Source organism: Mus caroli, unplaced genomic scaffold (assembly GCF_978045245.1).
Source record: "Mus caroli unplaced genomic scaffold, Mus_caroli_1 scaffold_13, whole genome shotgun sequence".
NCBI classification, from domain to species: Eukaryota; Metazoa; Chordata; class Mammalia; order Rodentia; family Muridae; genus Mus; species Mus caroli.
The window spans coordinates 22,260,001-22,261,643 of NW_028227268.1; the positions used below are offsets into that span (position 1 = coordinate 22,260,001).

The 1,643-nt window shown below is 45.8% G+C and overlaps 1 protein-coding gene across 1 annotated transcript in view; it reads right to left on the reverse strand.

Annotated features, from left to right (window-relative positions):
* LOC110304561 (uncharacterized) overlaps window positions 1-664 on the reverse strand; it is a 939-nt gene extending 275 nt beyond the window's left edge. Inside the window, exon 1 of the mRNA XM_021175959.1 lies at window positions 1-664. This exon is cut by the window's left edge and continues 275 nt beyond it. Within this exon, the coding sequence (XP_021031618.1) occupies window positions 1-664 (664 nt within the window).
* Window positions 665-1,643: the final 979 nt, after the last annotated feature.

A 1,643-nucleotide genomic window follows, 5' to 3' on the forward strand; every position in this document is an offset into this window, starting at 1 on the left:
GGCAGCAGCTGATCACACAGGTTGGTTTACAGCAGGTGGTCCTATAGCAGGTGGTTTCACAGCAGCTGGGCTGACAACAGGGTGGGCTGCAGCAACTGGCCACACAGGTTGGTTTGCAGCAGATGGTTTCACAGCAGCTGGGCTGGCAGCAGCTGGTCACACAGGTTGGTTTGCAGCAGGTGGTTTCACAGCAGTTGGGCTGGCAGCAGCTGGTCACACAGGTTGGCTTACAGCAGCAGGTGGTCCTGTAGCAGGTGGTTTCACAGCTGCTGGGCTGACAGCAGGATGGGCTACAGCAGCTGGTCACACAGGCTGGTTTGCAGCAGGTGGTTTCACAGCAACTGGGCTGGCAGCAATTTGTTGCACAGGTTGGCTTATAGCAGGTGGTCCTATAGCAGGTGGTTTCACAGCAGCTGGGCTGGCAACAGGGTGGGCTGCAGCAGCTAGTTACACAGATTGGCTTATAGCAGGTGGTTTCACACATGCTGGGCTGGCAGCAGCTGTTTATACTGGTTGGCTTACAGCAGGTGGTCCTACAGCAGGTGGTTTCACAGCAGCTGGGCTGATATCGAGATGGACTGCAACTGGTCACATAGGTTGGTCTGCAGCAGGTAGTCCTGCAGCAACCAAGCTGACTGCAAGGGGAGCAGCAAGAGTTGGTCATGGTGTCAGGATGGTTGGAGGTTCCTGTTAACAGGTGAGTTTCCTACAATATGATGAGTTCTTGCATTCTGGCCATTTTATATGCCAGACCTCCAAGGTTTGGACCAATCAGCAGGACTTTTCCTTGATGTTGTTTACACCATTTTCCATATTCAGTTTGTGTTTCATAAGGAAGTGTTTCTCAATGTTATGCATCATTTGAAAGTTGATTCTGATTCCAGAGTAAATCATGGGAACTCTTTCAACAGGGGCAAGGGTATTGCACTAGCATTCTCGAGGTATCCTTGGTCATCATCTGATCATGTGGTAGGCCTTGAAATCTTGGGAGAGTCAGAGTATCTGTTTATCAATCTTTTATCTGTACTTAGCTTATGAGGTATCTCTGAATGATAGTGCTACATTCACTGTGACAACCAGGCTGGCTCTCTGTCCTTTTCCACAAATCCTCACTTCAGATTAGCCCAGGGATCTGTTTATCATCTCTTCCACCTATGTGTATCAAAGTTACCTAGGAGGAAGATATCTGGCATCATATGCTCCGTATCAGGGTAGACTTAGAGGAGTGATGTGGACATGGTAACATGTCAGAATGAGAAGATACTAAAGCATGCAGGAGTTCACTGTTCTTTCCTGATCTTTTTATCTTCATCCTTCTGTCTGCTTGCTTGACTGTCCTTCTGTATTACTATCTCATTTTGCTATCCTTTCTCTATTCTCCTTCTCAGTTGCTTTTCTTTCTGTGCAAAGATGGGTTAAAAATAAGTTGAAATGGTTCCTAACTTGTTTGCGGCGGCAAATGTATTTAAAACATTTGGAAGATCTACTGTACATATTGAAAGGGACAAACTATGTTATGGTGGAAAGGATATGACAAAATAAACATGCCAGTTTTATTACTAATCAGGTAAGAAGTACAAATTTATCTAATTTTTACAAACAACACCCTCTCACTATTTCTCAAGGAGAGATGATCATTCTGT